This window comes from Hydra vulgaris, chromosome 14 (assembly GCF_038396675.1).
Source record: "Hydra vulgaris chromosome 14, alternate assembly HydraT2T_AEP".
NCBI classification, from domain to species: Eukaryota; Metazoa; Cnidaria; class Hydrozoa; order Anthoathecata; family Hydridae; genus Hydra; species Hydra vulgaris.
The window spans coordinates 23,771,205-23,785,508 of NC_088933.1; the positions used below are offsets into that span (position 1 = coordinate 23,771,205).

Here is a 14,304-nt window from a genome sequence, read left to right on the forward strand (position 1 = left end):
TAATGTAAATTAAATTATAGTAATTTAATGTAAATAAAGTATAGAACCTTGAGGAACCCCTGAAGTTACAGAAAATGAAGAAGAGTACTGTCCATCGAGGACAACTTTTATACTACAACTGGTAAGGAACGATTCAATAATCTTAAAGATGTTACCTGATATACCATATGGAGAAGACCAGCATGCCAAACTTTATCAAAGGCTTTGGAAATGTCAAGATAGCCTTAGCCTTTCGACATCTATCTAATGCGCAATAAAACCTATCAGTTATTGCCGTTAACAAATCAGTAGTAGAACAAGAAGATTGAAATCCATATTAATGATCAGAAAGTAAGTTATTAGATTTAAGATAAGAGATTAAGTGTTTTTTAATAAAAAACTCATAAAACTTGCTTATGATAGGAAAAGACTAATGGGACAGTAGTTAGACAAGTCAGATCGCTCTCCAGAATTTTTGAAAATAAGAATAACAGATGCTGCTTTCCAGCAGGCTGGAAAACAAGACTCTGATAAGCACTTGTTAAATAGTTTTGAAAATAAACAACAGCTTCAGAGGACACCTCTGCAAGACTATAACAGGTATGTTGTCCGGACCTCAAGCTGTAGAAGAGTCTAAATTGGAAATCACTTTAGATACAGAAGCTGGAGTGATATGAATGTCAAGCAATTAGTCTGTTTGTTGGCTATATTAGGTAGGATGTGATTAGTGGAATCAATAGATGAGACTAACATAATCTGAACCATGCAAGTTAGGTGGAATAACAGGTTTACCATTATTATAGACACTGTTAAAGATTCTCCAGAAATCTCTGGAGTCTAGTTCTTAAGATGAAATAGGAGATTTTTTGACCTGAGAATAATGACCTGAGGCTTTTGCGTTAATAAAACTTTTTTACAATGGTTTCAAGCAATAGTAAACAGACATCTGTTTTCTGGAGAACTGTTTTGATGATAGATTTGAAAGTAATTGTTACGATTAGAAATTGCATCAGCACAATGAGAGAAAAACCATGGAGAAGAGTGAGGCTTGAGTTGTTGAAAAGAAATAAAAGATTCCATGCCAGCCTAAATCCAAGAAGTTACATAAGAAGCACATTTGTCAGCAGAAGACAAAAGATTTCTATGCAAGGGCCATCACAAAGAAAATCATGGAAAGAGTCCTAGTCAGCTTTAAGGTAACTGTAAGAGGTAAGATGATGAGGAAGAATAAGATATTAGTTTTAGAGAAATCAATCTGTGATCAAACGCACCTAAGGGTGAATGTGGAGAAACTAAGAATAGGCTAGGATCAGACACAAGATGTAAGTCAAGTAGAGGTTGATTCAGATTCAGGGAGTTTGAAAATTGACTAATTGTGTTAGAGATTGAGAAAGGCAAAAGTTGTGGGGCTTAACACATGCATAGTCACTGACACTAGAACCAAGCAATTCAGTGTAACAAGCATTAAAGTCATATAAAAAAGAAAATATTGGCTGAAGGGTAAAGAGAAAGGATGAGGTCAATTTGATCAGAAGTAACATGAAAAAGAGTGCAGTCTTGAGACGAAGAGAGAGCAATATAGAACAAAGGGAAAGGTGATATAGTGAGGTGGTACTAAACGAAAGAACATAAAGAATAATCTTTGGATTCAAACCTTATTTCCCAATAACAACTACTAGATATTTATTTTCCTCAAAATTTACAATATAATTACAATAATATATTATTAATAATAATAATAATGATAATAATAACAATAATAACAATAACAACAATAAAAATAATAATAAAAATAATAAGAATATCTATAATATTATAAATAATAAAATCAAAATATAATTATTAGGAATAAGTATAAATAATTGATTGAGGAATGTGTCACTCATGCAGAATCCTGATCAAAGGAGTGACACCAAATAATTTTATTAATAATAACAATTTAAAAAATAATAATAATAACAATAATAACTTTATTCATTAATAGAGCAAAAGTAACAGCAAAAATAATAGTATTTATAATAATTGTAATATTAATAGTAATAATAGAAACAGCAGTAATGAAAGTAATAAATATTAATGACTAAAACAGTTAAGTTTCTATAGAAACAGTTTCTATAGAAATAGTAAGAAGAAAAAAAAAGAAAACTAAAGGAGTTAATCATGATAAAAAATTAAATAAAACTGTTTTTAGAATTAACTTAACAAAGCGGTAGATTCTTACAAATGTAAAGGTCCAGGCCAGGCATGTTACTATGCAAATGAATTAAAGGAAGATAACCATCAACACTAAGATCACAAGATAAGACAGCTGAACTCAAATTAGTCTCACAAAGATCAAGTAGGTCTGGTAAACTTTGAGATAAGACTCAACAGAAGAAAAGTTACTTTAAAGACCAAGAATATTAGTGAATGATAGATTTAGAGAACTTGATGATGATGGTTTTTTGTGTTTTAGAGTATTTGATATTTTAGTCATTTTTTTAAATTAGTTAAAAAACTGCACTTAAAGCACAGATAGTACTCAGTACACTAACTAATAGTCCAAGCAATTGCCTCATTACTATAATAAACTTTAAGCCGTAAAAAAATGCTCAAAATGTGGGGTTGATAATGCACACCAAAAGTACAAACAGGGACACCATCCATGCACAACTCTGCACTGTTAGTACTCTGATACTTGACAGCTTTTGATGGAATCAGCCTCTCTGAGAGCTACTACAGAGTTTGTAACCAGCCAGCCTCAGAACCATAAAACTGAATTTTAGAGCTGTACCCTCATTAGGAGATAATAGAATGAGTTGCCTAGTCATTAAAGCAGAAACACAAACAAAACCCATGCATTGAGTCAAGATGATCTAGCATTCAACATCCTAAACTGGAAACAATTCTTTATAAATACATCTATGCCAGCCTAATAGATGAAAAAAGGGTGCAAAGCTGGTTATCAGATAGAATCTGGTTATCCCTTAAGTCTTTGCCTAGGAGGCCTTCTGTAAGACAGTAGCCGGATGCATTTAACATCCGCACAAGATGAGTATTTTTATCGAAACACCATCTCTAGCCAACCAAAAGAAATCAATATCTCTACAACCAAAAGAAATCAATACAGTACTGCATTAAAGGTAAATCGAAAAAAAATCTTACTTTTTAATTATTATTTATTTTTGCCCTATCTTAACAACTTGTTGACCGATTCTAGATGCTGTTTTTTACACAGCTCTTCAGCTTGACCTTGGCTGACCACAGCTGATTTTTTACATATTGAAATATTAACTTACCTAAAACAATTTTGCTAGAATTTTAAAAACTTGTTGGATTTTTTGAGAAGATATTTATTCATGTAATATTTTGTTCATGTTCTAAAAACTTTGATCAAATTTGCTGTCAGTGTAGTTAAAACTTTTTTTATTATGAAAAACTTATATTTGTTCTAAGTTAACAAATTTTATTTTTCACAATAAAATTGTTTGTTTTAAATAATTATGGTTTGTTGAGATTTGTTTAATAGTTATGATTTTTTATTATTATGTTAATTTGATTATTATTTATTGATATTTTGTAGATTTCTTTATAATATGTTTATGTTGTATTAGTTTGGTAAGAATTGTTTATAAAGTTATGATTTATTGATATTATATATCCAATTATCAATCATTTATATTATATTAGTTAAATATTATTTTTATTAAATATTAATTTTAACCAAAGAATTTTAAATTTTAGCATGTAACACAAATGTTCACTTTAAGTGCAAAGCCAAGGTTCCAAATTTGTGTGGAATCAATCAGGTTCTTTTTGCGGAAGCCATCAAACATGTCGAAGTAAGTTTTAAAATATTTTATAAGTATGAATTTTCAAATTCTTTATATTGTTGTTATTTACAGCTGTTTTGCAATTTATTTTTGCTTTATATTAAATGTACTGTATGCCACTGATTTTGTATGAAGTAGGTGTTAAAGTAAAGCTGTTAATAGTAATTTTGTGCATAATATACCTTATAGCACAGTTAAAAAATCAGCTGAAAATTTTTTTTTCAACTGAAAACAGTAGTAATAAATGTTTCTTGTTTGTAATTCTAGTTATTTTTCTATCTTATAAAATATTTTACATGAATAATACAGATGGAAAAAAAGAAGCGCGATAGTGTATTAGAAGACAGTGATTTAATAAATATGGAAGATGAAACTACATTATATGAGTCAGTATGGGAGCATTCAACCATACAACCTACTCCTCCAAAAAGAACTGCTAGTATTCGTCCTGAAAGCAAAAAGAGACGCTATGATATTAGTGATTTTAAATTTTTGAAAGTTTTAGGAAAAGGAAGTTTTGGAAAAGTAAGTTTTTTAAACTATATATAAATATATTTATTTTAAGTTTATAAACTATATATATATATATATATATATATATATATATATATATATATATATATATATATATATAGAGAGAGAGAGAGAGCGAGAGAGAGAGAGAGAGAGCGAGAGAGAGAGAGAGAGAGAGAGAGAGAGAGAATTTAACACTTAGACTTAAGAGACTTAAAAAACTTGCATTTATGGGAAACAAAGGTTTTCATCAAAAATATGTTATATATCTTAAATGATATATTTTCATTTATCACTATAATGATCAAATTATTGATTTTGTAAAAATGATTTATATTGATCTTTTGCTATTATGATATACCAAATTATAAAAACCTATCTAGCTACTAAAAATACAGAAAAATAAATTATGTACAAAAAATTAAATATTTCAAGATGATTTCTTTCTTTTTAAGAATTATGATATTTTAAAAAAATATATATTAAAATAAAAAAGTTGCTGGTATAACTTTTATTACTTTTTTTGATATACTTTCTGCCATTAGACTCTACCTTTTACATAAGGTAGAGTCTAATGGCAGTCAATGTTTTCTCATACAAGTCTCTAATAAAGACAGTAATATAAAAGGAAAACCAAAAATTATTAGGAAATAATTATATTTTTTATATATCAAATTTCATCAATGTAATATTAAATAATATCAATAACAAGCAGAACTATAACAATGTATATAACTATATATTAGAAATATAACTGTATTTTTTTAAGTACAACTTTTTATTTTTGCTTGCAGAACATAACTAAAAAAAAATTAACAATAAAAAATGCCAACAAAAGTTTTACCAAATTATCTCAAGAGGGTAAATATTTACAACTCCAAATAGATTGAGTAAAATAAAGGTTACAGATTAAATAAAAAACATAACAAGAAAATAACATAATAAATTACAATACTAATTTTCACATAAATTATGATATGCTTTAGTACTTGCGATTTAAATTCTTTGCTACTGCTAGAAGTGGTTAAAGCAGCTAAGTATGAATTTTAAATTTATACTTAGCTGCTATGAACTGAAACTGAGTAACAATATGTTCTGAAAAAAAGGGGCCAGTAGCAACTTGAAAAAATTAAAAGCAAAATATTGACCATTAGACAAGAGTATCAGAAGGGTCTGCCTCAAGTCAAGTCAAGTCAAGTGCCTCTGTCTAAGCTATTCAGATTTTTATATTCATTATAATAATTAGTTGTGTCATCGTAAATTTTTAATTTTTTGTTTTGCACATAGCAAGTTAAGTAAACTATAGCCAATAATGTAGATTTATAAACTGAGCTTTCAAGATCATGTATATTAACCAGCAGTTCTTTCTTATCAGTAGAAATATCTCTACAGCATATGTCATAAGTATGACCATCAATACCATCAACAGAAATGTCAAGTTGTAATAACAATTTAGTATGTTGAATATATTTTTTTTTCAATTACTAATTTAGCATTTATAAAGTACCTCCAGCAGTAACCTCAAGTGCTTTATTTTTAATATCTGGATGCATTCTAATGGCAACTACTGTTTCTTCGCATAGACAAAACACATAGATAAAACTTTGTCGCTGTATTGGTTTTTGATAAACTAATTTAGCTGTAAGTTAAAAGATATCACATCACCGAAAAAGAAAAGCTTCTTCATATTTTTGAGGTGAAAAATTATTGAACTTTAATAAGATGAGGTTAAAGTTTATAGATAAGATTTAAAACTAAATTTTTTTTAATGATGCATTTGATGTTCTGAGACCATGCATGTAGATTAGTTGACAAACAAGCTTTTATTTAATTAGTTGATTTAATAATGACAAAATTTCTTATTGTTTTCTGTTCCAGTCATCTGAGATGCATGAGCACTTGGACACATTTTAGAGCTCCTATTGTTATGTCGCTCTGAGACTTTCTATTGATATGTACTATATATTGCTATGCTTTTATTTTAATTTACCACAAAATAAAGTTGTGCAAGTTGTAATTTTTGTGATTTTAAGTCCCCTTAGCACACAATTTTTATGGTTTTAAAAGTAGTTCCAAAGTGGCCAAAGCCAGTTCTCCATTGTGCAAAAATTGAAGGTCGCCAATTTTTTCTGTCAATCAATTGTTTCATATAGATTTTAAGATATACAAAAGATAAGATGCACATAATCATATAATAAATGTATACCTGATGTTGTTAACCATGGTTTATTATCAACTGTTTTAAACATTTCAAAAAATCTTTGATTTACTCAGTTTTTATTAATAGTAGTTGCCAGTGTCTTGCTAGTACCATTATTATTTATTTTATCAACATATGTTTAACATTGACCAAACTGAAACTCAGAGGAAAGATTTGCAACAGGCTTACATATAAATTCTGGATCTCCAAAAAGACATTTAATCATAAATGATAACATTGTTATAGCTAACCTTTCAGGGTAATTTCAATGCATGACCAAACAAAGCACCTCTGAAGCTTTGACATAAACCACATCAATAAAATGTATGAATTTTAGGTCCTCCATTAAATTTTTTTTTTTGAGGTCAATTGTGTTAAAGTTCGTATACTTGGCAACTTGTAGTTGATACACAAACAATCATATAAACTTCATCGCATAGCAAAATACTCTTATAATAACTGGTTTGAAAATAAAACTTGGTCTACATTAACTTTTCTCATAGCATTAAGGTGCTCAAATAGAATATTTTACTGATGTAAACTTTCTTTTTTCTTTAAAAGTCTAACTGCTTCAAATAAAGCTAATTTTGTTTTATTAATTTTAATTTGTTAGCAGTTAAAAAAGATATAATGGAACACCAAGTTTGTACATTTTTGATTGCATGTGTAAATTTTTTTTGCTGGAAAACATTAACATCTTTGTTGTTACAAATATAAATTAACTTTAGTACTGGTAAAATATTTCAAGATTTTCAAAAACCGCTTGAAGTTAGTTTTTCTAACTTTACTTGCTGGTGTAGGTAAACAACTAGGCAAAGTATTTTTAAAAACAGATTGTAGGTTTAATGGCCATTGCTTCCTGTATTTGGCTTTAAAAGGTGCATTATCTGGCCAATGCAGTCAACATACTGCTGTATAGTCTAAAGCAATAAAATCTGTTCTAGGGATAGCATCACTCCTTTTTTTTTCTCCTCTGGATTCTTCGGTCATTTATAAATTGATATTTTTGTTGCAGTTGAGTGATATTTTAACTTGCAAAGAGGTACACATCATTTTAAAGACATCTTTAACTATTAAAATTGTTAATTCAACAACATTCTAGCTGTTAACTTTTACATCTTGAAGTTGCACTATCTATTTTATAAACCAATCGAATTTAAAAGATTTACTAAAAAAGCACAAATGCAAACTTTCGTCTAAAATTAAAAGATGAAACACAGTATTATAAATCAACCTTCAGTCAAACAACATTATTGTGTCAAAGCCTGTTATTATAGAAGACCAGGAATTGAAATAATAATAATTGAAAACTCTAAAAAAGTTTAATAAGGGTTTATAATACTGATTTAATTTGACTAAAGTTTTGAAAAAAATAAACCAGCCATACTAAAACGATAATGTGTAAAGCGAAATATTTGCAATTACTATTTCAATTTTTATTTTTAAAAAAGATTTATTCAGAACAAGGTCAATTTTCTGTTAATTAATATGACAAAAAAAAAAATTTAATTTTACTAAACTAATATATTTTTCCTTCAATATTGTTTAATTGTTAGGAAATAGCTTGCTTTAGAATTTGCCCTAGTTTTTGCATGTATTGTTTTATATGTTAAGGTATTGTTGGCAGAGGTACCTGCAGAAAACAATGCTGTGTATGCTGTAAAAGCTTTAAAGAAAGATGTTGTTCTTGAAGATGATGATGTTGAATGCACTTTAGTTGAACGAAGAGTATTGGCATTGTCGACTCGGCATCCTTACCTTACTCATCTAATGGCCACTTTTCAAAATGAAGTAAGAATGTTAGTGTTTTAAAAATGTTATAAGGTTAAAATGTTTTAAACATTTACAAAAAATCTTCAATTTAAAATGATTTAATATCTAACATAACTATTATCATTATGTTTTTTTCAAATACTCAAAGTTTTATTTTTAATTATTTGCATTTTGGAAAAAAATTAACCAGATTCACAACTAGCTGTTTCAATAAATTAAGTATTTATGGCAGTTTTGGTCAGGTGTTGTTATATATCAAATAAACTAATCTATCAGGTATTTTGATATATCAAGTACTTTGATCAAGTTAGTTAAATAAGTAGGGAAAAAATATCAAATACATAGTTGCAAAAAACTAACTTTCTAAGAAATCGAGATTTTCAAGTTTTTTCCTTCTATTTTTCACCTTATATTTTTGAATTTATTTGTAATAAATTAAAAATAAATTGTAATAAATTAAAAAATAAAAGGTTTAATGTATTTGTAAGCTTCGACCAAATCAGAAAAATTTTCTATCAAGTTATCTTTACCTGGCAGAACATACATGAAATACATCTTTAAAATCCTATAAGGAAGTTTTTATGACTCGTTCTCACATTTGTTTTTTTAATCATTATCAGCATAAGAGACTAAGAATACCTAGAATACATACCCCCTGTATAAAATAAGAGACTAAGAATACCATAGAATACCTACCCCCTGTTTCAAATATGATATTGATATGTTGTTTATTATAGAGGCAAGAGTGACATGATAAAATTATCATGTCACTCTTGTCTCTATTTTTATTTATTTTGTAGAATTTAATTGAAACTACATTTCAGGGGTGTTAGGGTGAGATTTTAAATAATCTGTTAATATCTTTTTACTGACATATGTGGCATTTAAACAGTGCCCAATTAGATTATTCTAGAGTGATTTTGATGAGATAAATCCGCAATCGGCAAAAAGTATTATGATGAATATTTTTGCTTTTTAAACAATCTTTTATTATAAAATTATGGGCTAAAGGAGATAGTAGTAAGTTTTCTTTTTGTTTTGTAAGAAATTTTTTATGAATAACAAAAAAGTTGCTCTGAATATTGATGTGAAATATCAACTTGTACATATTTAGATGAAAACTGGTAGTGATAAATCTGGTTTGTTGATGGTACCATCTACTTCGACAAACTTTTTATCAAAAAATGTTGAAAACAAGGGTGAAAAAGACAAAACAAGGTCAAAATTTAACTGTAGCTAACCTTTAATGGCTACTATTAAAGTCTCTGAGGACAATCTGTTTTGTATATCAAGTTTTTTGACCAAGATAGGTTTATTGGTATTTGTTTAAAGATTTTAATAACTACCAATAAAAGTCTGGTAGGAAAAAATACTTTATTTAGATGGGCAGAAAAGTTTTTGAAAGCCGTAGAACTTTATATCCTCAATGATATTGAAGCAATTTGTTTACCTCCACCCATCAGTCACTGTCTGCAAGGTAGTAAAATAAAAATTTCATCTAAACAGTTCTCTGACAGATCATTGGCCTTTACATGTTATGACCAATTCTATCTTGTTTTTAACAGTTTATTGGTAAGAGACGGCTTTTAAATAAAGGATTAGTTGTAAATGCATTTGCTTGCTGTAAGCTGTACTTAAACATAACACTGCAGAGAAACACAAGTATAAAAAGGCAAGGCATTCAGAGATGGTAATAAATTTCAGTAAGATTATGTAAAAAAAAAAAAAATTTTTATTAACATTATATTTATTATAAAACATTAAACAATAAACAGTAAAAAAAAGAAGAGAAAAGCTAAAGAATAGGAAATGTGTTTAGATGTATTTTCAATCCAATAAAATTTGTTGATTTAAAGAAGTTTTTTGGTGGATTAATTAGAAAACTAGCTCATCCACAACAGAAACGCTTAAATATGTTTCCTTTGTGGATGATCAAATGAAGTCTGGTATTGCTTTGTCATAAGCACAGAATGTTCTTAGCTCAACTAACTTTTTCTAAATTGGTAAAATTGAATTATAAAAGGCTAATCTAAATGCTAGAGTTGTTGGGAAACAGCTGGTGGGGAACAGTTAATATTATGTCAATTTATCACAGAAGTGGTGTTTAAAAAAATGTTATTGAGTTAAAATTGATTGGTTATAGTTCAAACCTAAAATTAGTAAGCAAGCACATTTTTTATTCTAAGTTCTTTTATAAAAAAGCTAATAATGATTTTTATTATAATATTGAATAAATAATTTCTAATAATGACATGGCAATATAGCTTTTTTATATAATTAAAGAATATATATTTATAAGCTTTATAATTATATTCTTTGTCAAATATTTTAATTTTTTTGATAACTGGTGAACATGAAGTTTATTTGACATTTTTGCTGAAGTTTTTATTTGTAATAAGTATAAAGTTGAAGTCAACACATGAAAATCTGTTAATTGAATATTGTTTTAAATGAGTGTAAATTTAAGCAAAAAAAAAAGGAATATAGAATAGTATATGAGAAGACCTTGTATATATTAAAGACAATGCGAAAATATCAATCTCATATTTTGAAAACTTGAATTTAAATTAAACAATATTTTAATTATAAATGATGAAGACGCCAATGATACTAAAATTGAGAAAAGCTTACATTTTTTTTTGACAAAATTCAGTTATTAATCACTCTGGTTAAAATTGTTTACACACAATAACTAAAAGTAATAGTTCTTAATGAGCTAGTGAATCCATGTCAACAACATGACTTATGTCTTTAAGAGCCTTCATCAAATTAGTTCTCAATTTTAAAAAAAGGGGTGTAATAGAGTGTAGTTCTTGAACACAGTGATAGCATTGATTGCTTCTTTCAATTTCAGTTTTGTGACATTATCAGAAACATCTTAACATTAGTTATTTATAGGATTTCTCCTTAGTGTTAACAGGATTATATCCAAAAACTTCTGTGATGATATCTTTAGTGTTAACAAATTTATATCCAAAAGCTTCTGTGAGGACATCCTCGTCAGATAATTTGTTGGTAATACAGATATCAAAGTCTACTAAATTTTTTAACCATGTGTCAAAATGTACGTTGAAATTCGTCATTAACAGTTCAAGATTCTTTTAATTTTTCTTTTATCTTTTTCAACATTTAAGCCATGGAAAGGATTATTATAATCATTTACTGCTTTTTCCACTGCCTCTCCTTGTATTCCTGATTTCTGGAAACATCTTATAAAGGCTTAATCTGTAGTGAAGTTTCATATTTTTTTCTTAACATAAACTGTTAAGTTTGAAAACTTATCTTATTCTCTTTTCTGCTTTTTTTTTTTTTTTTGCAAATGAAAAGTTTTAGCTTTCAGAGATTAATAATTTGTTGATCCACTAGTTTGATCTACCAAAATACAGCCAATTGTGCAAGGTTGAATTTGGTTGAAGAAAGATAAGATTCAACTAATCATGCTTTTGCATATTTAGGTGGACAGAGCAAATATCTATAACAAAGGCAATTTTTTTTTTTTTTTTCAGTTCTCAAATATTTTTGTTAACATTCAAATTTTTGATTGGAAAAACAGTTTTGACAAAACATACTTACTTACTTACAGAAAGCAAAAAAAATGGTTATTTCTTTAATGTGTAACTTTGACCTTGAACATTTTGGAAAGTTTAAAAAGATCATTTCTTTTTCTTAAACCAAACACACAAAACAGCTATCTATTTGAGATTGAAAACTCTAGAAATCAACCCTTTTTCAAAGTATAATGTCATTTGCAAAGTATAATGTCATTTCTCGTATAAACAAACCATTTACTGAGAAATTTTCAGTTTTAAAATAATATTTGTACTACTTTTTAACATTTAGGAATAAATGCATAAAATCTTAAAAAAAGATTTATAACTTAAAATAAAAAAATTTAAAATGGAGAATTTTATTAACATCTCTAAATCTCCTTTTTTTTTTTTTTTTTTTTTTTTAAACTAAAAAAGTTCAAGAAAACTATAGAAGTTATGTACTTTTATTATTTCAGAGCCATTTATTTTTTGTTATGGAATACTTGAACGGTGGAGATTTAATGTTCCACATACAGTCCTTTGGCAAGTTTGATGAAAACAGAGCTCGTTTTTATGGAGCAGAAGTTGTTTGTGGGCTTCAGTTTCTTCATAAAAACTTAATTATATATAGGTATTTTTTTTGTTAGATCTGTGTGAATGTGTTTTTAGGTTAGTAACATACATAGTAACATATTCAAATGAGTTTTCCCGATTTGCTTTTTTTTTAAATAGAAATGTAAGGTTACACATAAGTAGCTTTCACTATTTTATATGTTGTTTAGCAACATTAATGAAGAGTAATATCTCTATAAATCTTAGCAAAAAAAAGTTTGACTTTTGATTCCTTTTTTTTTTTTTTTTTTTTATGTCAGTTTAAGAAAAATTATATTAAGTTTTTTTATTCATTAGATTAAAAACTTACTTTAATAAAGTAATTCTACACGAACATTATACCTTAATACATAACTTTAAATTTTCAATTTAATTTAGAATTCAAATTTCTTTCAAAAGAAATTATAAAATTTTTTATTATTGTTTTTACATTATTCTTATTATTTTATCATTAATTGAAGTTTGCTTATCTCAGCACATTGGATTCGTAGGGTTCTTATTTTTATTAAAAAAAAAAATTTGCTGCATTGCACAGATCTTTGGCTTCAGGCTTTCTGAAAATAGAGTTCTTTTCAAAATTGTGAATTGCTGATATTATATCACAACCTTTAAACATGTGTGCAAAAAGAATATTGTTAATGACGAGTTTTGCTGTACTGCCAATAATCTAATCAATTTCATAACATTCATGCTGGCAATCATGCCACTTTGTCATACTTGTTAAATATATTTTATGTATAGATTTAACTGATTTACAGTGGTTTAATAAGAGACAAAGAATATCGCTGTCATCTGCATAGATTGTGACGGGTTCTGTTTTAGAAAAGTTAAGTGCGATTTTAATGATTGTAGTATCTGCGTCAGAATGACAAACATACACTGTTAAACTTCTTTCTCTTAATTTAACTTCTAGAATTCAGATAAATGATTTTTTGTTGGCATTGTCGGAGAAAAATTTACTTCTACCAGACGGACTGATAGAAGTAAATTTTTTTAGAATAGAAAATAAATTTTTGATAGAAGGATTGCTTTTATGTATTTCAACTGCAAATTGTGTTTTGATCCACGCTTTATACGTGTAGTGTCTTTTGTAGAATTTTCATATCCATCAAATGCTACAACACTAACTTTATGGTAATTTAGAAATTGAATGTACTTTTCAAAAATGTTATCAAATATTTCACCCTTGTTCCAATCGCAGCAGTATAAAAGAGCGCCACCATCTGCAACTCTTAAAGAATTAGGAGCATAGGGCATAGATATAACTGGCTTTGTTAGGTAATTTTTCAGCTTGTGTTTTTGAGCACTGTGCATAAGACTATCTTTAAAAAGTGACATAGGGTATGAAGTCAGTTCATAGTAAAAGTAGTCTTCAATTTTCTTTTCTGGTTTTTTCTCAATGATAACTGACAAACGCAAAAATAATGTCAAGGGATCAACTGATATATTTTCATTGTTGACTTTAATATTTGAATAGAGTCCTTGAAGATTTTTGATTTGATTACTTCTCTTAAAGGATACTTCTGTGCATGCCATATCATTCATTTGTGCACCAATTGGTGCACCAATGCTTTCCGAACAATCACAAGTCGCCTGATTAAATTCATCTACAAGTTCTGAGTCCAGAGCCTCAAGTTGTTCTCTCTGAGTCCAGAGCCTCAAGTTGTTCTCTCTGAGTCCAGAGCCTCAAGTTGTTCTCTTACATCAAAAGGGCTATGAGAAACCATGATTTAATTTTCTGAAAATTTCACGTTTGAAGTTCTTTGTGTTCCTTACTTGTGTTTCTTGGTGAGGTTAATGAATTTACAGCTTTCGTCATTTCAGCGCACCTTAATAAAAAATATAATTTTAATGGAAGAAATGTGTATATTTGCAGTATTTAGTT

At 27.7% G+C, this 14,304-nt stretch overlaps 1 protein-coding gene across 1 annotated transcript in view; it reads left to right on the forward strand.

Annotated features, from left to right (window-relative positions):
• Positions 1-14,304, forward strand: part of LOC100210930 (protein kinase C delta type) — a 62,795-nt gene that overhangs the window by 36,391 nt on the left and 12,100 nt on the right. The window contains exons 8-11 of the mRNA XM_065818282.1: positions 3,703-3,800; positions 4,101-4,316; positions 8,119-8,295; positions 12,284-12,438. Of these exons, the coding sequence (XP_065674354.1) occupies positions 3,703-3,800; positions 4,101-4,316; positions 8,119-8,295; positions 12,284-12,438 (646 nt within the window). The remainder of the gene's footprint in view (positions 1-3,702; positions 3,801-4,100; positions 4,317-8,118; positions 8,296-12,283; positions 12,439-14,304) is intronic.